Genomic DNA, 25774 nt, shown 5'->3' with positions numbered 1-25774 from the left:
AATAGGGCTAATGTCCAAGTGAGGAAGCAAGAAGCCTCACCTTATTCACATGCACAAACCCTCTCTCACACACATACATGAACACATTTTCACTTATAAAATACTTTAAAAGAAAGAACAGCTGCTGAAGGCTGAAGTACATTATACATTCAGAAATAAATCTTTGTTTATATTAGAAGAAACAGGTTGATCTGAGTTTCACAGTACAAAATATTAAGTAACAGTTTGAAAGATGTAGGAGAAGCATCATCATGAAGGTGTTCTGGAAAGAAGTTTCGAGTATATGGAGCCATGAATTGAGAACAGTGGAGAGTTTTGAGGGTGCAAAAGATCAATCAAATACTTAGAAGACTAAGGGAACATGCAGACAGAAATCAGTATTCTGCAAAGCCAAGCAATTTGATGTAGTGGCTGAATATTAGACAGGAAATGGATCTAATTAAACAGCTTCAAATCTTCATATATGGATAAAACTCATTGGGTGACTTTGAGCCAATGAATGATTGCATTCACTCAGCTCACTAAGTCATCCTGAGGATTGTTTGGTTTGGCCGAATGTGTTTTATGAATCCATCCATTGTGGTTTGAACATTTTAAATTATAGCTTAATGAATTCTGTGAACCCAGCAATTGTGGCTTATTTGATAAACCATGGACAAACAATATATAGTTTACACTGTTGTGCAATCCAAGCCAATTACTCCATTTAATTTGCCTTGTCCAGGCAGTCTCCGAGAATTGGACATGATTGAATGGATTTTAAAAAAAAATATCGCTATATAGCTTTCCATCCCTTTGCAGTCTGTTTGGCTGCCCATCCTTCCCAACCTGAAATGAAATCCTTCTGATTCCCTTGGGCCCTTTTGGTCTTCTGCAGAACCACAAAAGCTTGGCTTCTCTCCAGCACTCTGGGCCAAGACAGCAGATGAGCCCATTCTATGGTATAGGTGTGTGTGTGTGTGTGTGTGTTTACAGCCAGCCTTGAGTATGTGTTATGTCTTGGTTTTGTTGGATTATTCTGGTTTTTGTTCTGTATTTTTTATTGTGCTTGTTGATCACCCAAAGTACAAATTGTGAGAGGAGAGGCTTTGTAAATCTATTAAATAACTAAATAAGTATTTAATTAAAGTGCAGGAAGTCAGGGAGAAGACTATAAAATGAAAAACAGGACCCTTTGTATGCTTGGGCTACCTTATCACTAAAGTTAGCACAAAATCTCTGGATCCTGCTTATGAAAACGTCACTGAAGTTTTATATTCATCTGGAGAAAAAAGCAATTCCTGACCCATCAAACTTGAAAAACAATGGTAAAAATTAAACACACACACAAACACACAAGGAATATACAGCACAGCACTATTTTTTTTTTAGTGTCGTTTCACTAGGATATTTGTTCTACATCACTTGCTACAAATTCCTATTTCAGTATGCATTTTTAAAATGCTGCAAAGCTGCTTTCTACTTTCATGTTAAGAAGTCCAGGACTGGTATAATCCAGCACCAGGAATTCCAGCATATTCCCCCCCTCTGTCCAATTCAACCTGCCTCTATTGTTTGCTGGTTCAAAGTCTGCTGGGAGAACTGAGCCGCTTTCATTCACCTATTTCAAATTCTCCTCCAATGAGAAAAAGGCAAGAAAGTTTGGGGTGTATTGTATTGTTTATGCAACTGCTGCTTGACATGCATGGGAACTCTCTAGTGGAAAGTGAAACTGCTCTCATTTAAAACAAAACAAAACAAAACACAACGGCTGCTAGAAAAGAGCTACTTACCTTCATTCTGCTTGCTAATTGTTAATTGCTCTATTAATTTACTTCACATGACAAATTAAGAAAAACTACCGGTGTCTTATCGGTTTATATTGAGTACTCCTAGCATTCAAAGCATTTTCCCCTAAATCACGTTGGTTTATCCTTCTAACAACCTTTTGAAATACATTAATAGTGATTCTAATTTGCAGTGCAATGAGGCAGTGTTCCTCAACCTTAGCAACTTTAAGATGCATGGACTTCAACTCTCAGAATTCCCCAGCCAGTTGCTAAGACCAAGAAACACTGCCATAAGGGAATCTTAAGTGGTTTACCTAAATCCACAGCGAGGGCAAAGCTAGATATATTTTCTCAGGAAGATGTCCCACAGAGTCCAGGAGACTTTAATTTGTAATTCAGGAGAGAAATCTACAAACCAGAAGGCACCAGTCCCATTTTTGTGATCCCTGGAGTTCCCCAAAATTACACAATGAAATTTGGTGGCAAATCAGAGATGGCCAGGGGTGCAGTATTTTGCACTGAATTTTCAACAGGTGCTTTAAGCCTATACTAGGCTAACTCATTGACTTTGCCTTATATTCCCACATCCCAAATCACAGAAAGTATTGGACAAAAGTATTAGCCATGTCTCTTCTGGGGATATCAGCCTGTCACTCTATATTCTTTAGAAAATTGTGTATTTGCATTTTAAATGTGGCTTCTGACTGCAGAAAGACTGTCTACCTCTACTGTTCTGTCTGGGTTCCCATATCACCCTAAACCATGATTTAACTATGGTTACTAAATGAACTACCCTTAGTCTGGTATGCAATACTGCTGAGGCATAGATTATGATTTATCATAGTGACTGCTGTATATGACATGTAAATCAAGCCAAAACTAAACAAACCAACTTATTTCAGTATGTGCACTCTGCCGTTATTCATGCCTAAGGCTACAGCCATAGGAAGTTTCACAGTTGCAGTGAGATCCGAGCAGCTCTTAACCATCAGATCATATCAACTTTTCTGTTTAATATACGCAAGCAGTCTTGCATCTAAGAAACAGTGTAAATTCTGGAAGTGGCACTCTTTTCTTTATCCTAGAGGCTGCAAAAAGGAATTATTGTTGGTCTGATGCATTAGCTTTGGAGACAACTTGGTGCAAGAGAGGCTGAAATGGGGGAACTGTGACCTCTAGGAGCAGCCAGCTTAAGTTTCACCTTTTCATCACTGTCCAGTATTGGCCCGGCTGAAACCATAGAAACACCTCATTGATGTTATACAATTCGGCTGAAGAGACTGCCGTTTCAGAGCAAAGCATCGCAGGCTCCAGCTGAAGAAACTTTATCCAAAGGTAATTAGAAGTGACATGGTTGGGGAGCTGGACCCCTCATAAATGGGGGGGGGAGAGAGAGAAAGGCAATTTCTCACTGAATTTTACAGCATCATTGTTCTACTAAAGATTTGTAATGTAACAGCAAACATGCCCAGATGAATTTCTTATATCCCCCACAAAAAAACTGGCTACTATTTCTCAGCCTATGATACCCGCCAGTGGTATGAATTGAATGAATTATGAGGGGTGGAAGAAGTGACCAGGTTAAAGTCTTGAAGATAAAGATCAGGATTTAATGTCATTTTTCAACATATACTGCACTTTTTAAAGCTATGTTTTAAGCCAGGTTGAACAATAGGATTGCATTTAAGATGATTAGGAAGGTTTAATTTATTTATGATGGAAGTTACTCTGGCAATTAATGGAACCATGGGTCTGGAAAATAAATCTGCAGATCATATTACCCAATCCCATTCTTAAGACAGGATTTTAATACTCATAAGATCTCTTTAAGTCATCATTCAGGTATGAAGAGTTTTTGTTTTTTTTAAATGAAGTAACACACTTAAACAGCATACAACAGCAACAAGAAGAGGGAGATCACCTTATCCCTGAAGACAATGCAAAATGCACTAGGCATATTATAGCCAAGATTGCTAGTGCGGTATAGTGGGTAAGGCGTCAGGCTAGAAACTGGGAGACTGTGAGCTCTAGTCCTTAGGCAAAAAGCCAGCTGGGTGATTTTGGGCTAGTCATTCTCTCTCAGCCCTAGGAAGTGTTACTTTAAGGCTTTGCTTTTCCTTTGGCATGCAATTGTTTATTACTCCCGCTTTTTTTTTCTAGGGAAGTTCAGGTTTTACACTATAACCCCTTCCAAATGTTGTCCTCTAGGTTTCAAAATCTTCAGCTGACCAGCTTTCAGGCATTTCTTCTTCACCAACAGGACTAGACCCCTGATACTATTAAATGACAGAAGCCTCAACAGCTATACTATTTCAGTTTTCTGAGCATAGTATTTTAAGTGTTGGACTACAGTTCTGTACTTCTTGATAGAACTTCGGAAATATAGTCCAACTCTTGAGGCAAAAGCAGAGTGGGAAACTATGTATTATTCTAGCATTCATTTACTTAGACAATAAAATTACTGCAAGAGTCAAAATTTCTTCCAGATGCTTTCTATCCATATGCTAGTTGTGGAAGAGCAATTATTTGCAGGTGAACTGCAACTGTGTGGGGTGTCATAGGCCAAGATACTTAAATTAGCAGTTTTGAAATGTCCCTCCTAGTCTTCTATCACTTTAAGGAATATATCACTAAAATAACTCAGGTCCCTACCAAGGCAATGCTAGTGCTTCAGTTTGCGTATTGAATATTAATACTATTTTCATTACTTGTGCCAATTTATATAATAAAAAACAGGATAAAAATTTAAGTATAAAAATGCAAGTAAACTTAATGGTGACCACCCTTATTCTCCAAATGCTGCCTAAATAATCTGGTCTTCAACAGTTTCTGGATGGCCAACAGTGAGCCTCAAAAGGGAAGCCATTCCAGAGTGGGGTGGCAGCAACTGAGAAAATTGCCTATGGGCCCCCTGTACCCCTTAAACCTGGGGGATCACAGAAGCATTTTGATGAGGTGTATGCACTGGATAAGATGCTTCTACATGGAGGAGGCAGATCCACTAGTACTTAAGCACCAAGCCTTATTGGGTATTATAGGTTAAAAGCAGCATCTTGAATTGCACTTGGAAACAAACCAGTAGTTAATGCTGCAACCACAAGGCAGGTGTTATGGTAATTCTGATCTGCCAATATGTAGGCCACTAGATTTTGGACCAATTGCAGCTTCCAAGTGGTCTTCAAAGATAGCCCCTGCAATGCCTTAGGCAGATGTACTTTTCAATTCTTGCCTCACATTACTTTGCTCCTAAAAAAGATAATGGCAAATCATTGCCATAATGCAGTCAAGAAAACAGCATGGAGGCAATCACGGAGCTCAGATCAAGGGTATCTTCAATTTTTAAAATGTTACTGAAGTGTTTTATTGATAATTACATGTAATTGTTGGTCCTTGCCTTGGTATTTGTTAGATGTAAGACTATATATACATATAATACAATTTTAAAATGTTCAAAGATTTATGGCCGGCAGTGACAGCCCATTTATCAGATTATTAAAATGATGCACTACAGCTCATGGAGGGGACAGGATGATTTGTGAATTTATCAGTAAACTCAAGGAAAGCTTTAGACTGTAGCAGCCCTCCCACGTTTAATGCTGTTTGGAGGTACTAGAACAGAACTCCTGAACATCTGCAATGGCTATGGTGGCTAGAGGTGATGGAAATTGTAGTCCAGTACATTTGGAGAATAACAGGACAGAGAAAGCTAGCCTTTAGATACAAGATCTACAGTACATTGGTGTGCTCCCAGAGGATGGAAGCACCCTCTCAATGACGAGTAAGCAAAACGTCATCAGAAAATATAATGGAAACGGATTCCTTTTGTCCTAAGTACAGAAAAGGGTATTTAATGTGAACATATCTAAGATTTTCCTTTCAACAATTCTCCATTCAAATCAAAATGACCATCTCTTCGGATTGCTTTCTATATTCATTGGTATTTGAGAAGGTAATGTATCTAAAATAGTATTCCATTTAAAAAAAAAATCACTCCTACATCTAAAATCCTAATTTCCAGAAGCAGTATCTCCCTAATTGCATTTCTCTAAGCTTGTATGAAAGTACAAATTTAAAGCAAAGGACAGGGGGAAAAAAACTTATTTCTGACATAAATAATAAAAGTTTGATTTAATGGAGAAATGCCATTATCTCCCTCGAAATAGCACTGTCTGCTATAATTGCCTATAGCAGTGTTCCACAACCTCAGCAATTTTAAGATGTGTGGACTTCAACTCCCAGAATTCCCCAGCCAGCACTGGGAATTCTGGGAGTTGAAGTCCACACACCTTAAAATTACTGAGGTTGAAGAACATTGGGCTATAGAATGGAATACCTGGTTCAGCCTCCCTGCTTTTGTTTCCACTGTTTCTGACTTCCCCCGCCATGGCTACCATTTACAAAATCAGAAGGGACAATCCATGCATAAGAACTTTTCATTTTTTAGGTAAGCCCCATGTTTAATAACGGGCAGTTTAACTTGCCAATTGGATCCACAGAGATACAACAAAGAAATTGTTTCGATATATTGCATATATGGGGTATTCCGTGACTTGCATGAAATGCCCAGCTCTGGCTTGACTGAAAAGTGTGGAGGGATAGAATCATGCCAATGTATCAGCTTCCTTAAAACAAAAGTATAAAACTGGCATTAGGGCAGAGTCAAAAACTGGCAAGGGTGTAATTGTCCAGTGCTAATTAACAATGCCCCTCACTCAGGCCTTTCTTACCAGTTTTAGACCTTTTAGCTGACAAAGGATCCTGTTCCATGCCTCTCCTTCTTTTACATTATTCTCTCAATGCACTCATTCCTATAATATTATGACATTAAGTAGCGTCCAACTTTAGGGGGCGGTGCTCATCTCCATTTCAAAGCTGAAGAGCTGGCATTTGTCCGTAGACACTTCCGTGGCCATGTGGCCGGCATGACTAAACGGAACGCCGTTAGCTGCCCGCTGAAGCGATACCTATTGATCTACTCACATTTGCATGTTTTCGAACTGCTAGGTGAGCAGGAGCTGGGACTAGCAACGGGAGCTCAGCCCGTCACACGGATTCGAACTGCCGACCTTCCAATTGGCAGGCTCAGCAGCTCAGTGGTTTAACCAGCAGCGCCACCACGTCCCTAATATTAATTATAACGAAGTGTAAATACTAATTACAAGAGTCGATGAAATGTGGTACTAGTATTTCATTTACCCTTTCAACACAAGGGCTACAGACCTGATATACAAGTCTGCAGAGAAGGCTCTTCCTGTTTGGGAGAAATTTCTGATGTTACATATTATGGGCCCTTCTCAGTCACCCATGCCCTAGACACCTCCCATTTGGACTATTGTAATGCGCTCTACATGGGTCTGCCCTTGAAAAGTATCCAAAAGCTTCAGTTGGTTCAAAATGCAACAGCCTGCATAGCTTTGCACAAATCTAGATTTGCCCATATGTCACCTCTTTTGTGGGAGCTGCATTGGGGGGCTGGTTTTTTTATACTGTGGATTTTAATTTTGTAAGCCACCCAGTCATTGTGTGTGAGTTGAGCGGCCATATAAATTTATTAAATAAACAAATAAACAAACATGCTGAGCCACGGATTGCTTAAGCACAGTTGGTTGAATATGCCACAAGCTAGCTTCACATACTGCACTAAACCATAAAAGTTCATAACACACAATGCCTAGTTTTACACAAAACTAGCTAACCCTACATTATTTAACTTGGAATGTCAATGCAGGCAGTGTTGCCTTTCTACCCATATACCACCTAAATTATCCTAGAAATGAGTAAAGTTACAAGGAAAAAGAACTATTTTAAGGGCCCTGAAGAACGAGGATTTCACATACTAATATTTAAGGAATACATCACTTTGTATTGGACTGATCTGAAGACAATATAGCGAGAAAAATTATTTGTGTATGATTTAATTCTCAATCTAAATATATTATCTACATTGGCAAGATTATTCAAAACGTTGCCAAGTTCTAGTTAAGCATATAAATAAATGGCTCAGAACACACAGTAATACATAATGTTCCACTAAAGTAAACCTATTTGTGTGCTCAAATCTTACGATCAGGTCAATTAATCTTGGCAGGTGTATGCAAGGCAGGTTACGCATCAACAAATTTACATTCAAATCCAACACAAACTTGCCTTGAGTGCAAGTCCATAATTTTAATGTAACTTCCTTCTTCCTCCCTTAATATCTTAAAAAGTTGTCTGTAAAACAACATAAGCAGAAATACTGACTCTTGAACAGCTTGGTCTCTTTGACATTAGCTACTGGTCTCTTTGACATTAGCTATTCTATCTGATAAACAAAATGTTATACAGGTAGCTCCATTTAATTCTTCCATGTAGACATCACAAAGTAAAGGGAAACACAGAGAGCAAAGGACTGAAGCCACATGGGCACAAGCCACAGAGGGCTTAGAACATGTAGTTGTTTGGCATAATTTCTACCTTTTCTGAAAGAGATCTGGTAGAATTACAGAACAACAAACCAAGAATTGCAATTACTAGACTTTGACATTTATAGAATGTGGGTAGTATCATGATATCCATTACGGTACTACCTCTAGAACAGAGAGCACAAAACCCACAATGTTTGTGGGGCAGATTTACACAAATCAGTCATGAGTTTCAGCCAGTGCCAGTTAGAACCTGAATCAGATTATTGTGCAAGAGCATTATGATAATGCTGCTGTCATGCACTAAACTGAGCCCAGAAAGCAGTTTACCAACCGAAGCTAAGTTCAGCATCTAGAAACAACATGTACAATTTTGCCAAGGTCTTTCTGCATACAATTAACAGGGGAGAACATTCTTCACTTTTTTTTTTTTTTGCCCTGATGTTCTATGCAATCCGAGTAAGACTTATCAACAGTATTTCCGTATTTCCTCAACTCACATTAAATTTTGTGTTTTCTTCCCCTTGGATAGTTAGGCAGCCTAAAGTGGGTTCTTCAGTTTTAAAAAGCATAAATTAAAACTTTAACAGTAATTATATGTTGTATATGCACATTTTTTAAAGAAATATGTATCTGATGTGCTCATTTTCTTAACAACTTAGTTACATCATTCTCACAGACACTAATGTAATGCTGCTCCCTGGTCCATATAGGGTCCTCCCAAGCAAAAAAAAAGGCTGTTGTTTTCACAGCCGGATTCTCAGCCATGTCGCAAACTGCTTTAATTTTTGGATATATTTATAATTGCTTATGTGCTCTTTGAGTTTTTCAATGAATGTCTCTTCTTCCCATATTCCTTTCTTTTTTTTCACAGCTTTCAATTCTGCTTGAAGTAGCCTCTTGTGAAGCTTCCAATATATCTGGGATTCATGAGCTAGTCCTTCAATACGGACTGTCTTGCCAAGCCCTCGTTGCAGGATCTCTTCATTTAGACAAATACTGGAAAATCTCCCCTGTTCAAAAAAGACATTAAAGTTCTGCATAAGATATATTTAACATATTATTATGTATTATGTCAGCTACATTAAGGAACAAACATTAAAGCTGAATTTCTGTATACCATCCTTCTCCAACATGAGTACTTCTGGATGTGCTGGGACTGCTATTTCTAGATTCCCAAATTTTGGCTATGTTGGTTGGGAATTCCAGGGAGCTGCACTTGTAACACACTGGAGGGCAGCTGCGATAGACTAAGATCAGCAACAAAGTGTCCATGAGCACCAACCCCTGCCCCCTCCAATATAATAAATATTTTGCCAAATGTTTGTCCAGGACATTGCATAACATTACACAGCATCCCTGAATCCAGAAATGATGCAAGATCTTGCTCTAAGTTTTTACTTGGGAGAAAGAGTCACTGAATCAGTATAAATTATTTCTACACATTCTTACTGTTTGTCCTCATGGAAGCTCTTCTATTCCCCCTGAACATTTACTTACCTTATTTACTATTACAAAGCAGTCAAGTGCTGAATTTTTTCTGCCCAAAAGCTGGAACCAAATCATTTGTGAAGGTTTTATTTCTTCTTTTAACCAGATTATACCATCTGGTGTTAACTCCACACCAGCAAGTCTGACAAGCAACAAACCACTCGAATGCCCTAAAAATTAATAGTCGTTTCATTACAACATTAGTAAAAACACTTCATTTAGGTTATTGACTTAAACAACTAAAGCGGAAGTAGAACAACCAGAATTTAAAGATTTAAATGAAAGATTCTACAGGCAAAGTTAATGTTCTTATTGTTAAAGCTGTTAATGTTTTCTATGGCTGAATAAAGCTAAAAACTACTTCAGAAATCGACTATCTAAAAGTGGCTGTTCCATGTACTGAATATTTTGCACATCTCTCATTTTTTCTAAATCATGGAATGACACAGAAATAACAAAGAACTGCTTCACTACTGGCCTTGAAGTCACAGCATGGTGTTGATGATGATTGAAAATAATTATAAATATCTACTTCAAGTGATACGACATAAGTGAGTACAGAAAGTGATAAATAAATGTGCATTTATGTCAACTGAAATCTATTCAGGTAATCTATGAAGCAGACCTGAAACAAGGCTCTACATCTTTAATATTAGTTTTTATTCATTTTTAAAAAATATTTTGTATTGTGGCTTCAATTACTGTTAGTGTGCAAATGCAGGGTAAAAATAATGTCAAATCTATAGTTAGATCACTCAGCAAAAGTGCTAAGGTTTTGTCTCCTGAAGCAAGAAAACACTGAAGAGATTTATTTGATTCAAAACTTGCCCTTCAGCTGTGGTGAGCACTCAATGCAGCGAGTGAAATTTAAAATACAACAGAACTTAAAATTCACAATAAAATAAACACTAACATTGTCTAATAATTAAGTCTAGCAAAAAAAAAATCTTTACTTATTTCCTAAACACTGAAAAAGCAGGAAACAAATGCAACTCTCCCTTCCCACAGACCAGAAATCTGAGCCTCTGACAAAGAGGGCTTCTTCAAAAGGGACTCTTCTGCTAATCTTGACAACTGGACAAGCACAGCAAAAGGGACAGTCCTTAAACTCATACTCTAAACCAATCAAGCCTTTAAAAGTCAGTACCAGCATCTTAAACTGTGCCCAGCAAACAACTCTCAAGTAGCACAGATTTTCTAAATACAGGCATAATATGCACCATTTATCAGCCTAGCTGATATATTTAACATCAACTGCAACTTCTGGACATTTTCACTGATAATCCCATCTCATGGGACATTTTCATGAGTAGTCCCACCTCGAGTCCAGGTGGACCAGACCATGAACCAACTCTACGGGGTGATTAAGGGAACTTTATTGAGTGGCTATAACAACAGAATCTTGCAAGTCTGTTTGTGCAGTACCTCCCTCTTCTCCTCCTTACAGTTCAATGAATTAAGGAGGTCCAATGAATTAGGGAGCTTACTCATACTTTCTGCTTGTTTTGGACTTAAAGCATGTTTTTCCCCTTGTTGCTTTGGTAGCGGAACTGGCCTATCTCTGTCAAGGTCATCTTCCTTACTCTCTACACAAGTACACTGCAGTAGTCAATGTGGGATATAGTCAAGGCATGAATAATCACTGCCAAAACTGATGAGCCTGGGAAAGGGATGTAGTTGGAATACCACATATAACTGTACAAAGGCACTTCTCGCAACAGGCACCACCAGTGATTCCAGTGACAGCTAAGGAACACAGAGCACTCCAAGACTGAATATGCTCTCTAATCTACTCCATTCAAAACAGTCTGAAGCTTAATCTCTGACTCCAGTTTTTGATTTATTAACAACACCCACAGTCTGTATTTAACTTTTTTCTTACCCAGCCCAATATGGTGCTTTGTATCATTCAAGGGTAGCCAGTATGGTGCAGTGTAATGTAGTGTGTTTGGACTAGGACTGAACCAGTTGGTCTCTCTCAGCCCAACCTACCTCACATGGCTGCTGTCATGGGGATAAAATGAAAGAAGATCCCCTTGAGTCTTAGGGGAAGCACAGGATAGAAATCTCCTAAACAATGGTTTCCTCTGGAGGGGAAAAAACCCACTAACATAAGCAAGCACATTGTTTCTCTTGCTAGTTTCTCTCATTCTTTTCCTCCAGAAGCTCTAGTCAAATACAACCTCATTTTAACTTCACACATGTAGTCCTCATTTAGTGGCCATAATTGGGCCTGGCAACTCAGTCATTAAGCAAGACACTCGCTAAGTGAAACTGTGACTGTGCTTATGATCTTACTTCAGCTTTCCTTTGTTTTACAGACCTGCAAAGGTCATAAATGCAAACACTGGTCATAAAATTACTTTTTCATCACCGTCATAAATGAGAACATTTCTAAATGAGGCAGTCACTAAACAAGAACTACCTATAAAGTCATTGTGAAATTTCAGGCTGAAAGACACTGGCTCAGGTGGCTCAAGTTATCCACATGGCTGAAGCGTACATGAACAACATAAATATCTTCACTCCCAGCCCAACACTCCATCAACAATACTGTGTTTATAGTTAACAGTAGTTTCCACTGCCCCATTACTTAACATCTCCTTAACTTAAACACCAGGACCAGGAAAAAGTGCCAGCTTGGGAAAAAGATGGAGTTCCTTTAAGAAGCAACCACCAGATACAGTGAGGATTGCCATACCAGATCCAAAGCATTCTGGCTGTCTTGAGTGCTGTTGAGCTGAAGACATCAGCACAACGGCACACATGACAATAACGAGGAAGCAGAGGAAGGGACTCAAGATAAGCATAGCACGCACAACAACAGACACACCCTGGCCGGATGATTCAGCCATCAGGACACAAAAAAGAAAGAAGGAAAGACAAAGACTAGGCGGATCACGAGGCACACCCAAGCTGTTAGCAAAAGCACAACGGAGATCGCCCAGCTGACAGCAATCATCGGCTGAAGGAGGAAACCGATGATGGGCGATCCCGGGGCACCAGCTGGGGCCCCGCAACCCTTCACCTACCGGCACGACAGTATGCAGGACAAAGGGGGGATGACGTAACCCAGGGTGAGAGGGCGCTGACCGGCGCGGGGTATTTAAACCCCGCACCAGCGCGCTCCCCTCACTCTCAGCTTTTTTCGCAACTGGCTCTACGATTGAATAAACCAGAACCTGCTCTCCTCTGAATCAGCGTCTGTGTTTTACTCAGCGGTAGGCAGTGCATGACACTGGCCCACTTTGGATCTGAATACTGCAGAACTTTAATTAACACACATGGTAAAATACAGATCGCATTTGCTTTTCGTACATGTTTTCTGGGGTCGTATTTGACTAGAGCTTCTGGAGCAAAAGAATGAGATAAAATAGCAAGAGAAACAATGTGCTTGCTTATGTTAGTGGGTTTTTCCCCTCCAGAGGAAATCATTGTTTAGGAGATTTCTATCCTGTGTTTCCCCTAAGACTCAAGGGGATCTTCTTTCATTTTATCCCCATGATAGCAGCCATGTGAGGTAGGTTGGGCTGAGAGACACCAACTGGTTCAGTCCTAGTCCAAACACACTACATTACATTACATTTCTAAATTCAATCATGTTTAGAATTCCTTAAATTCAAAACCTGTACAAAATGAATGGATGTTTAACTTTGCCACTATGAAGTTACCCATCTTACTTACATCTTTTCTGCAGAGAAGAAACAATTGGAAGGGTAATAGGTACATGTTCAATTTCTAATCCTTGCTCAGATATTCGATGTAATTGTCCCCGTAGCTTAACATTCTTCTCTATAAATTCTGGGGGTATTTCCAAAGCATTTGTGAATTTGGTTGTCTATTCAGAGGAAAGAAGGAATATAAGCATGCACACCCACACATATAAATGTGTGTATAGTGCATATATTACATATGTATTCCTTTATAAGAGTAAATATATAATTATACAATATATTTTATAATATTTGAATATATATCATACATGCAAAATGATCATTAGTTTAACTTGCTCAAAGTTTCCAATATATTATCCATTAAAAAGCCTTATTTATTCACTAATTCTCACTCTACACACTGCTACGAAGCTTGAACATCCATGGTTTCATGAATGATACCTTCAGCATACCACTTTTTACCTCAGTGAAGACTTTGAGACGAAATAGAATTTATACCCCACATAAAAACAAGTTTCACAGAAAACCTATAAAACATCACCCCCAATTTTACTTAACATAGAGGCTTTTCATACTTTATATGGAAATTTATTTATTTATCCCGCCTTTATTATTTTTATAAATAACTCAAGGAGGCAAACATACCTAATACTCCTTCCTCCTCTTTTCCCCACATTGCCTCTAAGTGTATAGTCAATTGATACCCCTGTCATGAGTACTGATGGTGAGCAGGAGGGGGCCTCTATCCAGGGGGGAAAACGCATGCGTAGTACTGAGGAATTAAGCAGCCATTCAAAGAGACACAGATCAGACCCGCCTTAACTTTTGGGGTTTATCTGTCTGGGTTTTTCCCACGCTTCTTCGGTTTGTTAGGATTTTCTGTCTTATGTAGCAGTAATAAACACTAGAGACCTATTCCTCGTCTCAGTGTGATTCCTGACTGTTAGGACATCAATCCTAACAAACTCCTACTCCCATTGAAAGAGGGAGGGACAAGGAAAAATAAAGGAAAGACATTTGGGAAAATGTCTTTGGAAAACCAGGAAATTCGGCAAGCCATCCAACAATTGGCAGCAGCCCTGCAACACCACCACCAAGTATATCTCCAGATCAACACATTACAAGCAGCTATGCTACAGCAGTTACAACAACCAGCTCCGGTTAACCCACAACCGGTGCCAGCAGCAGCAGCAGCAGCAGCTCCGCCAGTAGTCTTGAGATCCCAGGGCAGTTTACCAGAGAAGTTTAGAGGAGAAGCAGATCAGTTGAGAACTTTTCTCACACAGTGCACAATGTTTTTCAACAGCAGACTGGCAGAGTTTCCCACAGACAGAACCAGAGTCACCTTCATTTTAAGTCTGCTAAAGGGCCCAGCAGCCAAATGGGCTATTCCCATGGTGGAGAACAATGACCCAATTCTCAACGACTACCAGAATTTTCTGGCAGGGTTCCGAGCACACTTTGATGACCAGATCAGAGAGGTCACTGCCAGCCAGGAAATTCTGAAGCTCAAGCAAGGCAACAAGAGAGTGGGAATTTACATTGCTGATTTCAAGCTGTTAGCAGGAGATCTGGACTAGAATGAGAGTGCCTTGAAAGACCAATTCAAACAGGGGCTGGATGAAGAAATTAAAAATGAATTAGTGCGCCAGGGAACACCAGCTACCCTAGAAGGTTTATATCAGTTGTCTGTGGTCATAGATGCCAGGCTAGAAAAGCTCAGACAGATGCAGCCGGGGAGAAACAGGGGCCTCAGGGCGCTTCCAGGATTTCCAGCTCTCTCCGCAGTATCTCCTTACTCAGGACCAGAGGAGCCGATGCAGATCGTGGCGAGCAGGAGGCTTATTTCCGAGGCTGAGAGACAGAGAAGGAGAGAGAGAGCCCTGTTTCTACTGCAGAGTCCAGGGGCACATGGTGAGAGCTTGCCCAGCGAGAAGCCAGGCAAATTCCGTAAGAGCCCCAGGGCAAGCAGCTGAAACAAGAGCCACCTCTGCCTCTACTTCCAACCAGGGAAACTTCGTCGGTCTCCCTCCACAGAGCTCAGCAGGGAGACCATCAATCAATTAAGAAGGGCTCATTCCGAGGATTCCAGGCAATCCTTTTACTACTTACCAGTCATAATGCATGTAAACCCAGAGCACCAGGTCAAGCTAGAGGCCCTCGTGGATTCCGGAGCTTCCACCAATTTTATTGATGTACAGACTGTACAAGACTTCAACATCCTGACCAGAGAACTGCCAAGTCCCATAGAAGTTGAGACCATTGACAGCCAGCCCCTCAAGGCAGGGCCGATTAGAAGGTTCACAGAACCTGTGCAACTAACAACGGGAGACCACACTGAGTGGATCCAACTTTATGTTACAGCATCACTTAATGTGCCTATAGTCCTGGGCGTACCTTGGCTGAAGATCCACAACCCAATGTTGAACTGGACTACGGGAGCAATCTCCTTCCCAGCTAAGGAATGCCAGCACAAGATTCAAGCCATTCTCCTCTCTCCAGCAACCAACGAAGCCACGGAAGCAGGGGGGGTCCAGCTGCCAGCCAAGTATGCAGATTTCGCAGATGTTTTCAGCGAACAAGAGGCCACAGCACTACCCCCCCATAGGGACTGTGATTGCACCATTGAGTCGATACCAGGAGCCAGGATTCCAGCAAGGAAACAATATCCCATGTCCCCCAAGGAACTAGCCACCTTAAAGGATTACTTGGATTCTAATCTCCAAAAGGGTTTCATCCAACCATCTACTTCCCCAACGTCTGCTCCTACCTTCTTCATACCAAAGAAGCCTGACCCACTGGCACCGGCAAACCAGGAGGCACCCATGAGAGTGGTCCACGATTTCAGTTCCCTCAATAAACTCACGATAAAAGAATATTATCCCCTCCCGCTAATATCTGATCTCCTGGATCGCTTACAGAAAGCACGCATTTTTACTAGGTTGGACCTCAGGAATGCGTACAATCTGATCTGGATGAAAGAGGGGCATGAATATCTGACTGCCTTCGACACCACATTTGGTAAATTTGAGTACCTTGTTTTGCCCTTTGGCTTGTCTAATGCAGGAGCCATATTTTCCTGATTTATGAATCAAATTTTCTCTGATTTACTAGGTAAGTATCTAGTCATTTATCTAGATGACATATTAATATTCTCTGACGATGCTACAACTCATGTAACCCATGTACATAATGTCTTACAAAGACTGAGAGAGAACAAGCTGTTCGCCAAGCTAGAGAAGTGTGCCTTTGATTTAACTGAATTACATTTCCTGGGCTATAAAATATCAACAGAAGGGATATCCATGGATCCTTCTAAGGTCCAGGCAATTCTCTCTTGGCCACCTCCCCGAAATGTTAAAGAAGTACAAAGATATCTAGGATTTTGCAATTTCTACAGGAGATTCATAAATAAATTTAGTGACAGGGCTAAACCCCTCACACAACTTTTGAAGAAAGGATCAAAATTCATTTGGGGGGAGAGAGAGCAAGCAGCCTTCCAAGAATTTAAGCAACTCTTTGCATCCCAGCTGCTTTTAAAGCACCCTGATCCCATGAAGCAATTCATAATGCATTCAGATGCTTCCGATATTGCCATTGGGGCGATGTTATTACAATATACAAACAACACCGAGAATACATTGCTTCCTTGTGCCTTTTTCACGCTTGCTCTCACCAGCAGAGAGAAACTGATGTTTTTAACAAGGAGTTGCTAGCAATTAAAGCAGCATTCCAAGAGTGGAGGCACTGGCTAGAAGGTGCAACCTTTCCTGTGAAAGTTTGCACCGATCACAAGAATTTACAGCTTCTACAAAACACCAGATCCCTCACCCCACGCCAAATCAGATGGAGCCAGTTTTTCTCCAGTTTCAATTTTGTTATTTCTTATGTTCCCGGGGCGCAGAACTGTTTGGCAGATGCCCTCTCTCGATCCATTCAGGCAACCCCCGCTACTCACCAGGAGGTACAGGCTACTAAATTACAACCTCACAACTTTCAGCAGTCTATGAGGGGGAACCAAACAGAGATTTTAGCAGCAGGCAGACAAGCAGAGGACCTATTTACAAGAGTCAGAGCTCAGCAGCAACAGGACCCATATGCCAGGGCCAGGATGGATGACCTCCAGAGGGACCCGCAAGACACTGCCTCCCCCTTTAATGTGGAGGCAGGAATCCTCTGGCATAGTGGCCGATTATACATTCCCCCCTCATTGAGGGAAGAAGTACTGAGACTTTGCCATGACCATCAAACGGCAGGCCACGGAGGTGTTTTCAAAACTCTCCATAGAGTTCTGAGAGACTACTGGTGGCCTAAGATGACTGCAGACATAAAGGGTTACATTGCTTCTTGTCATACCTGTAGATGAGCCAAGCCTCTCCCAGGGAAGCCCACAGGACTCTTGCAACCCCTACCCACCCCCAGTAGGCCTTGGGATACAATCTCCATGGATTTCATCACTGATTTACCCCCGGTCCAGGGGCTGACTTCCATACTAGTGGTGGTGGACCTTTTCACTAAAATGGCGCATTTTATTCCTTGCAAGGGCCTCCCATCTGCGCAAGCCACAGCACAGTTGTTCATGGACCATGTTTTTAGGTATAGAGGCATGGTAAATCACTTGGTGAGTGACAGAGGCCCACAGTTCACTTCCAGGTTCTGGAGGGCCCTTTTCCAGTCATTAGGGGTCCAGATCCACCTATCATCATCGCATCATCTGGCTAGTAACGGGCAAGCTGAGAATATTAACCAATGGTTACAGCAGTATCTCAGGTGTTACACCACTTATCAGCAAGACAATTGGCCAGCCCTGCTCCCCATGGCAGAATTTACCTATAACAACTCTGTGCAATCCTCTACCAAGATGTCTCCTTTCCAAGCACTCTACGGGGTTAACCGTCGGGTGTTGCCCACCTCCTCAGAGCAGGGAGCTGTTCCAGCCATGGCTGATTTTCTTAAAGAGCAACAAGCCGCACAGGAGTTGTTAAAGGAGCAGCTGAACAGGACAAAGAGTGCTTACAAGAGAGCTGCAGATGCTCACAGACAAGAAGGGCCAGCGATTGCGGTAGGAGACAAAGTGTGGCTCTCTACCAAGTTTTTGACCTCTACCAGGCCCTCCAAGAAGTTGGACTCTAAGTTTGTGGGCCCTTTCACTGTGGTACAGCAGATAAATCCAGTGGCTTATCGCTTAAAGCTGCCAGCATCCATGAAAATCCATCCAGTCTTTCACAGAGCCTTGCTAGCCAAGGACCCTCCCCCAAATGCCTTACGATCGCAAATGCCCCCCCACCCCCAGTAATTGTGGAGGGGGAGGAGGAATACGAAGTCGAGGGAATTCTGGACTCTAGGAGGAGGGGAAGGGGCATCCAATATTTCATACACTGGAAAGGGTACCCTGAGGAAGAGTGCACGTGGGAGAATGCCAGAGATGTACATGCACCAACGCTGGTTCATCGATTCCATCAGCTTTTCCCTCACAAACCCAAGCCTCGCACTCTACCAGAGATTCCTCACTTGGCTGAGCAAGCAGAGGAATCCCAAGCAGAGGAGTTCGTAAGTTTGCAGCCCCCACCCCCGCCTGAAGCCTTCAGACCAGAAACAGAGGAGGAGGGAGAGCCGCAGCCCTCCACCTCGGGCTTGCATTTCCCAAGGGGAAGGGGGGAAGAATCTTCTAATTATCTAGCTGTTTTCCAGCAGCAGCCACCCGGGCCAGAAGCGTTATCAGACCTGGAGAGCAGCAGTGATTCGTCCTTGGAGTTTTCCTTTGAAGAATTTCCATCGTTACCCAGTTCCCATGGGAGCTTGGAAGGAGAGATGGACTCTTATCAAGCCTCTGGAAGGGAGGGGGCTGAAATGGAATGTGAATCTGGAGGGGAGGGTGATGTCATGAGTACTGATGGTGAGCTGGAAGGGGCCTCTATCCAGGGGGGAAAACGCATGTGTAGTACTGAGGAATTAAGCAGCCATTCAAACAGACACAGATCAGACCCGCCTTAACTTTTGGGGTTTATCTGTCTGGCTTTTTCCCACACTTCTTCAGTTTGTTAGGATTTTGTGTCTTATGTAGCAGTAATAAACACTAGAGACCTATTCCTCGTCTCAGCGTGATTCCTGACTGTTAGAATACCCCACTTTGAAAGAAGTAAGAACAAGGAGAAAGGGGTAGATACTGTATGCAATTAGGGTTTCCTACCAGACTGGCCTTGGGATATGCTGTTCATGTAACAACTGACCCCTATAATTGCCCAGAGTTGCTTTGGCAAGATGGGCGGTGAAGAAATATGAGGAATAAATAAATAAATTCTATGAAGGTTAAAACACCAGGATTAAAATTATTTGCACACTGCCTCTCTTGTTCTCTTACTAGGCCTCTTCATGAACATAAAAGCCCTTGAAAATAATGTCTGAAGGTCTGTAAATAAACTGAGTAACATAATTCCAAGAAATGTGCTCAATATGGTATTTCAAGGTCTAAAACAACATTTTTAAAAGCAGCAAGCATATTTTAAAATAAAAAGTATTCAACTTTAGGAATATTTATGGCAACAAATTTGTTAACGTTCATTGTAAATTCATTGTAAATACAATGAAGCTGAGTTCTGTGTTCAATCGGTACAATACCAATAAAGATAAGCCATTAAAATGTTGTAATCAGCAGTATACATATATGAAATTAAACTCCTGCATATATTTTATTTAATGGCTTCACTTTTTTTCTAACACTCAATAGTGAAAGGCTTTGGCAGGTTTCTTGCTTAGAAGAATCCATCAAGTAGAGTCATTGCTGAAAAGCCTCTGTGCCATATTTCAGTCAGTGACATTCTGGCAAAGTCTTCCCCAAGAAGGCCTCCATGCCCAAATGGATAAAGATAAAATGAGATCCCTAAAGCCTGTAAGACTTTAAAAATTGTTTATAGTTTTTAAAATCCTGCCAGAAAAGGCAAACAAGTCTCAAAGCAATAGCAGTCTACTTTCCACTTAGCTTTGGAATGACAGAAAAGGTAGTCCTCATTTAACAACCATAATTGGGCCTGAAATTTCTGTCGCTAAGTGATGCAGTCATAAAGTGCAATATCATGTGACCACGCCGTTTAGCAACGGTAATTCCAGTTGCCATTGTTAAGTGAATCGCACCCTGTCATTAAGCGCAACATCACGTGGTCACCATTTGCAACCTCCTGCCGGCTTTCCCACTGACTTTGCTTGTTGGAAGCTGGCAGTGAAGGTCACAAATGATGCTCACATGACCACAGGGATGCTGCGATGGCTGCAACTATGAGGACCAATTGTAAGTACCATGCATTCGGCACCATCGTAACTTTGAACAGCCACTGAACAAGTGGTCATTAAGCAAGGGCTGCCTGTATGCTTTAAGGAAGGTGATCTATTAGGATTCAGTTTGAGTTTAATGGATTCATAATTATTTTAAAATTTCGCCAACTCTGAGCCTCCAAGACAAGCTCAGCATCTAAGTAAGTAATAAAATCTTTTGCTAATTATTTAAAACCAAACAGGTTGTATTAAAACAAGACTTGACTAAAGGTTATACACGAGCAAGCAGTATGCTCATTATTCAACATATTGTTCAAATTTATTGCATAAAACAACTGTATGTGCTTCATAAAAGTTAAATATTTTTATACTCGAAATGTAACTTACCAATTTGATACTCTTTGCAAGTAAAATCACTCCAGCTATTGCCATTCCTGTACTGATATTCTGAGGGGGAAAAAAACTCATAAAATTATTTCAAAAACCATACATCTCCATCACTTATTTCACAGCATGAGACCTAGGCATATACTTCATCTCAAACAGTCTTATGAATACAATCTACAAAATAAAATATACACATTTTTAACATCAGTTGCCTCCTAAAAAAGGAACATATAGTCACGGTCACAAATGTGTCTAACGTTTAAAAAGCTAAAGCAAAAAACCTCAAATCTTCATAGGTTTATGATTTCAATCCTATATTAAATTTAAATGATTTTGCAAATTTGGAACTAGAGAATTCTGAGTATAAAGAATTACAGCTGAGGAGTACGTAGGATGTGATATCCAAAGGGTGCTTTGAAGCATTTAGAAATACCTCTTTAACTGCCATATAATCCTGAGTAAAGGTAGTTTAAGGTATTGCATACACAATATATTTTGTGTTATTTCATGCTATGGAACATTTTGGAGATTGAATCCAAAGTGCTGCACAGTCCTAAATAAAAATACACCGCAACTGCAGTACTGCAATATGTGGGCCACCCAAAAGCTTCAATTTGGGAAAATGCAACTGGTAAACTACATTCAGCATGTTGTTCACATCACATCATCATATGTTGGTTTCCATTTTCCAGGGCCCATTCAGAGTATTAATTGAAATCTTTAAAACCTTAAGTTGCCTGGGGCAGGGATATGCAATTGTTGCAATATGAGGAATATTCTTGGCTTTTGAGTGGTGCATGCAAACTGCAAATAAGTGCATGATGTCACAACAGAAACTACCCTTGATTTTATTTCATTATTTAAAAGTTAAACTGAGTTAAAATATTTCCTCATCTGTCACATATTTCATTATTACAAATTACCATTTGTCAACACTTTTGGAGATCTCAGAGTCCATAAACAAGTTTGCAAGAGTTGTCTGCAGTTCTGGGAATTCAGATTGTGTCCTCTGGTTGAAGGCCTGGCTCTCCAAGGGACCACTTATCTTGCAGGAAGGCCCTTTTGAAGATGCTGCCACTTGCAAAGGCCTACTTCTTAAGCAAGCAGAAAGAGCCTTTTTTGTGTCCCTTCTAACCTCTGAAATATATTTCTTTTGGCATTGCAATTAATATTCACTGTTTCCAGCTATGGTACTAAAATGCATCTTCTTGATTAACTGACCTTGGCTAACCTCAAAAAATTAAGCAGGGTTGGACTTAGTACTTGCATAGAGATTCTAGTGTTAGCTAAACTGGGAAGTTGAAAAAAGTCCCCAAAATGGTAATGACAAACTGCTGCTATATTGCTGCAAAGGAAACTACATGGCTATGCCTCTGAAGTCATCAGAAATTGAACCCAACTTGGCAAATCTTTACATTTTAGTGTACATTAGGAAATTAATGTGGGTTTATGTTGTGATCGTTGTTGCTTCATGTTTGTACACCAACTTGATAATTTCTGGAAGCCAAGATAAAAATACTGTAAATAACACCACTATTTTGTTATTTTATTATATAGGAGGACCTTTTCCAGCACTGAATTTGGACAACTTCTCACAAACCTACAAATAATGTATATTGCTATAAATGTTAAGGGTTCATGCACTAGTAAGATACCAGATACTGTGAAAAATGTAACATTGCAATCGTAAATAATTTTTCCTGTTGAAACTCCTTGAATTCAGCAGATGAGTGCAGGAAGTTTCTTCCCCTGAATTCAGTTTACGAATCTAATGGCTCCCAGAACTTTTCAACGACAACTTCCATAATTTCTGACCACTTGGCCATCATGGCTGGGGCTTCTGCAGATTACAGTACATAATAAAACAATTCTATCAATTAACAATATCCCTCAAGTTAGGAAAGGATTTTTCTCCCCAAATATCATGAACTGTCTGAATTTCCTTGAAAGAGTACATAATGCAACAAAGGAACCATTATTTTCAGGCATCTCAAGATACATTTTCCAGATCGAAGTAAGGTATTATTTATAAATGTTTTTCATAACGACTTTGGAACACAAGACGTTTGCTTCTACGCCATTAAACCATTCACTCGAAACAAAAGTCACACACCCCGTTTTCTTCTGTCTATCTCTGGAGCATATTGTGGGTGAACAAGACTCAGAGCGGTAAACCAGGTGTTAAGAGCCCACAATGATTGTTGCTTAACCCAGAACTAATCACTATTCCAACTTGTCTCACATTACAGCATTTTAAGGCCAAGGGTGAGCCTTGTTACGTGATACGAAGGAAGAGCGCAATGAAACTCTGCACACGCAGAAGGTCCGCCCCTGACAACAAGCTTCACCCTTCTCTTTGCAAACGGAAAGTCGAGCCTTCAAGACGCTGCTAGAAATTAAGTGCCTTTTTTGCCCCGCTCTTGTTGGAACCGGAGCAAAGCAGCCGCGCTTCCCCCCGGGCAGCGGCGCAGCCCAACCCATGCACGACAGAGCCCCCGCCTCGCACAAAACGATTCCCGGCGCGTACCCGGACTAGGGTGAGATGCGCGTCCGCCCACTCGGAAAGGCGCGCGATATAATTCGTCGGCTCTCCGCCCCGCTGCCCGGCCATACTCGCCTACCAGCCGCTGCGGCCCGTCGCTTCCTCTTGGCGCGGCTCCCTCCGGCCCAGCCGCAGCGCCGCTTTCTGGACGCTGGAGAGAGCTGCGTCTCGGCGAAAGCATCAAAAGGCATTTGGGAGACGCGCTGCACCGAAGCCAAGTCGCAGCTGAGGATCAAGCTTCTTTCTCGCCGTTTGAGGAAGAGCGTCCCGCAGCACTACAAGCCCCCCTGCGTGTGGCCTGAACCCAGCTGTTGCGGGTTTTTGTAAAGCCCGGCGTGTTGTGTTTTGCATAGCACCAATCATAAGCGCGCCAAGCTGCTACGCGTAGGATAATTAAGTTATCTCCCAAAGCAGGACAAGGTGCTGTTCTTTGTACCTATGAACGTCAGCAAGCAGGGCCTGAGAGCACATAACGGTCGGAGTTGCAGTCCAAAACTTCTGGAGGGCCCTGGGTTGCCTCAGAGGGACTTTGCAGGCAACAGGATGAAGACATTAAAAAATTAAGTCTTTAGAACTTTGTATAAATGATAAATATAATAAAGAAGGCTGTAAATGAAGAAATGTCCCTGGGGAAAAGGGCAGAGGCATCTGCTGGGGACAAATTAGGAAAGCTTTGTGTCATTGCAAGCTCTGCCCTTTTTGTATGTACATTCTGACCTTGCATGGGCAGCTAAAGGGCAGAGCTTGCTGCATTGATTCTGTGGACACCTCTGGAAAAGTGAGGGGTTTTTTTGTTTATATGGTGATGAGATGTATGCTCTTTGAGAAAATGATTATGGGACTCAAGATAGGCAAGGCTGAGAGCAGTGTTGTGGAGGCTCAATGCGTAATTATAATAATCCTACAATTTGAACTTGTTTGAACAGAAACCTGCACCAAACTGCTGCACTATTTTATCCATGGACCAACTGCAGAGGGAAAGGAGGAGAACCAATTTCAAGAGATTCCTTCTCTTCCATGGTTGTATACAGTATCTTGTTATTTAAGACCTAGTATTTAATCTGCAAACTATTTTTTTCTCCTCCCTTCTTATATTCCTTCTGTATTATTACTTTGGGACTGAAAGCTTGTGAGCAGCAATTTCTTTAATATAGCCATTCTAGAAATCCTTTTGACTGAAAATGGGGTGGTGAGTGAAAAAGTGGAAAAAATGACAGGTAAACTCATTCACTATCTTTGACAGTTGGATACATACTGCATGCCAGTGTTTCTCAACCTCAACAACTTTATGAAGTGTGGACTTCAACTCCCAGAATTCCCTAGCCAGCAGGCTGGCTAGGGAATTCTGGGAGTTGAAGTCCACACATCTTAAAGTTGCTGAGGTTGAGAAACACTGCTGTATACTCTTAGCGACGTCTATCCAGCAGAGACTTGCCATTCTCATATTGGAAAAGACAGGATTCTTAAGCAATATATGCTATCCCAAAGCTTGGCTGTCTGCAACTCAGCATCTGAATTTTTTCTGAGGTGAGGAACTCTGCATATGCTCCATGAAGATATTTCAGGACTGAATACTTAGGAATTTGACATTGCATGTAATTCATGGAGCATATTAAGCTTTAGCCACAACTCCAACTATGCTGCTAGGATTTTGACCCCAAAATTACAATCAAAGAAACATTGCATGATTTCATAAAGCAATCAGTAGTGTTTCCGGTGCACCTTCAACACTGGAACATGAAAACTGCTTTAGAGACAACCATGCAGTAGTTTGTGGCTTGCAGTCAGATGAACAATAAATGTAAAACTAATGCTCAGCCCTGAATCACAAGGAAGACAAGGCCCCAGTCCAATCCCTGCCATCTCCAGTTAAAAGGACAGGAAACAGGTGATATGAAAAATTCCTGAGTCCCTGGACAACCACTGCTTGTTAGATAAACAGACTCTGTGGATCAGAGAGCTGGTGTAAGACAGCTTTCTGTTACTAAAATAACATACGATTGTCATCTTTCAGACTGAACATTTCTTCTCAAGGACCGTTTCCTCCTACAGTAATTGATCCACACTCTTCTTCAGAGATCTTCCACTGCATTCCATCATTTTGAAAGTGAGGGGATAAATAAATGACCAGATGCAGCTTTTTCAGGGATTACTTTGAACATTGAGTGGGGGCTCAGCGACCTATAGAAGAACTAGACTCCCCAGTAGAAGAACTGGTCCGCGGGTGTTGATTTTTGC

General features: G+C 41.2%; 1 protein-coding gene across 1 annotated transcript; it reads right to left on the bottom strand.

Annotated features, from left to right (window-relative positions):
* Nucleotides 1-7668: 7668 nt before the first annotated feature.
* C6H3orf33 (chromosome 6 C3orf33 homolog) lies at nucleotides 7669-23772 on the bottom strand. Its single transcript, XM_063306530.1, has 5 exons — nucleotides 23522-23772; nucleotides 20995-21054; nucleotides 13349-13502; nucleotides 9674-9834; nucleotides 7669-9186 (listed from the first exon to the last, which is right to left on the bottom strand). Exons 1-5 carry the CDS (start codon nucleotides 23603-23605, stop codon nucleotides 8920-8922), a joined length of 726 nt encoding a protein of 241 aa, XP_063162600.1. The 5' UTR covers nucleotides 23606-23772; the 3' UTR covers nucleotides 7669-8919.
* Nucleotides 23773-25774: the final 2002 nt, after the last annotated feature.

This window comes from Candoia aspera, chromosome 6 (genome assembly GCF_035149785.1).
Source record: "Candoia aspera isolate rCanAsp1 chromosome 6, rCanAsp1.hap2, whole genome shotgun sequence".
Classification (NCBI taxonomy): domain Eukaryota; kingdom Metazoa; phylum Chordata; class Lepidosauria; order Squamata; family Boidae; genus Candoia; species Candoia aspera.
The sequence above is the reverse complement of the archived record's forward strand: the minus strand, read 5'-3'. Positions and strand labels throughout refer to the sequence as shown.

Bases quoted from the DNA above. Each gene is read 5' to 3' on its own strand.
- C6H3orf33 (XM_063306530.1), bottom strand. From the start codon at position 23,605: ATGGCCGGGCAGCGGGGCGGAGAGCCGACGAATTATATCGCGCGCCTT. The intron at 13,503-20,994 runs GTAAGTTACATT...TCCTCTGAATAG, and splicing joins TTGCAAAGAGTATCAAATTG to ACAACCAAATTCACAAATGC. The intron at 9,835-13,348 runs GTAAGTAAGATG...ATTAATTTTTAG, and splicing joins TTCTTCTCTGCAGAAAAGAT to GGCATTCGAGTGGTTTGTTG.